General features: G+C 44.5%; 1 protein-coding gene across 1 annotated transcript in view; it reads left to right on the top strand.

The window, feature by feature from the left end:
- The first annotated feature begins 35 nt into the window (after nt 1-35).
- Nucleotides 36-1,382, top strand: part of MFAP5 (microfibril associated protein 5) — an 11,435-nt gene continuing 10,088 nt past the window's right edge. The window contains exons 1-2 of the mRNA XM_027906097.1: nt 36-164; nt 561-623. Of these exons, the coding sequence (XP_027761898.1) occupies nt 563-623 (61 nt within the window). The 5' untranslated portion in view covers nt 36-164; nt 561-562. The remainder of the gene's footprint in view (nt 165-560; nt 624-1,382) is intronic.

The following is a 1,382-nucleotide window of genomic DNA, read 5'->3' as shown; positions in this document are numbered from 1 at the left end:
TTTTTTTTTTTTTTTCCCAGAAATTGTATTTTTGAAGACAACCAAAAGGAGAATGTATTCTGGGTGTGGCTGCATGTGATTTACCCAATAGCCAAAGTGGGGGGGACGCTGAAGGGGAAAGACAGAGCGTTTTCTGCTGAAGGGAGTGGAAGCTGAGGGCTGCAGTAAGTGATGGGGACCCTATCTATTCTCTCAGTGCTCCTCTAAATAACTTAAAAGTAGAAGAGAATGGAGGGAGATAATGTGGGGAAAACTTTTCTTTGCATGCTCTGTGTGTGTGTGGAGTGGGGCTTAGCCACCTGGATGAGAAAAAAGGATGGGGACTGGAGGAAGGAGACAGAAAGAGGAAGAAAGCGGGTGATGTTATAAGTTCAGTCCAGAATATTTCTGAAACATCTGGAAAACTAGCGAGATGAGGAGGGAGACAAGAATGAGACTGGGAAGACCAAATGGTCTTGAGAGGGAAATGGGGGCAGCAAGCAAAGTTTCTGTGCTATAGGGGAGTGTATTCCAATTCCTGCCTTAGCTTTGCTCTGACTGCTCTCTCCTCCACTCCACAGGGATGAAGAACTCTGGAACCTGTATACTGTTGTGTCTCTTGGCACTCTTCTTGTCCCCAGCTGGTGAGTCCGTATGCCAGGGGGAGGATTTCTTCCCCATCTGGGCCCCACAGAATTTCCTACACAGACTAATATGCAATGACCTAAGAAGAAAGACAGAGACATGTAGATGGGTAGTGAAAGGGGAAGTACCGAGCAAGAAAGACAAGGTGGATATAGGTCTGTAAGGAAAAAATTAGAAACTGGAAACAGGTTCTCATCTGTGACAGTCTCCAGTAAGTACTGGGAGTCACAAGAGGCAGAGGTCCACAGCCTCCACTTCAGGGATGTTTATGTAAGCAAAACAACCAGGTCAGTTTGAGAAAGAGAGTTAGGTGTGCTTTGTGCTTACTGGTGTACCACCTGTGTGTTCAGGGCATTTCCTAGTGCTCCACAAAATTTGTTCTGTCATAGTTATGATATATTTGCTGTCACTAGTGGTTCCTGCTGGAATGACCCCATTTCAGGCCGCTCAACTGCTGGAAGGTTTTGTAGTTCTTTGTAGAGCTGTTTTGAGAAACCTAACCTCTGTAGTTCAGACCACTTTTTGCTTCTGGTGTTGGTGAATGTTGTTACTCTGTTTTGTTGCTCCACGATTCTGTTTGCTTGGAGCTATTTTGGCAAAAATTCAGGTGGGATAAAATTTGTTTAAAACAAAAAAAAGAAGCACAGAACCCCCAAAACTAGAGGACAGCATCAGACATTATAGTTGGAAGACTCAGGACAGATAGCGGAAGAAGATGAATTTCAGTGAATGGATAAAGCTTCGTCCAGGAAAGACTC

The sequence above is a fragment of the Empidonax traillii genome, unplaced genomic scaffold (assembly GCF_003031625.1).
Source record: "Empidonax traillii isolate 1590-97213 ecotype Southwest subspecies unplaced genomic scaffold, ASM303162v1 scaffold1246:size530596, whole genome shotgun sequence".
Lineage (NCBI taxonomy): Eukaryota > Metazoa > Chordata > Aves > Passeriformes > Tyrannidae > Empidonax > Empidonax traillii.
Note: the sequence above shows the minus strand (reverse complement) of the source record. Positions and strands in the feature narration are given on the sequence as shown.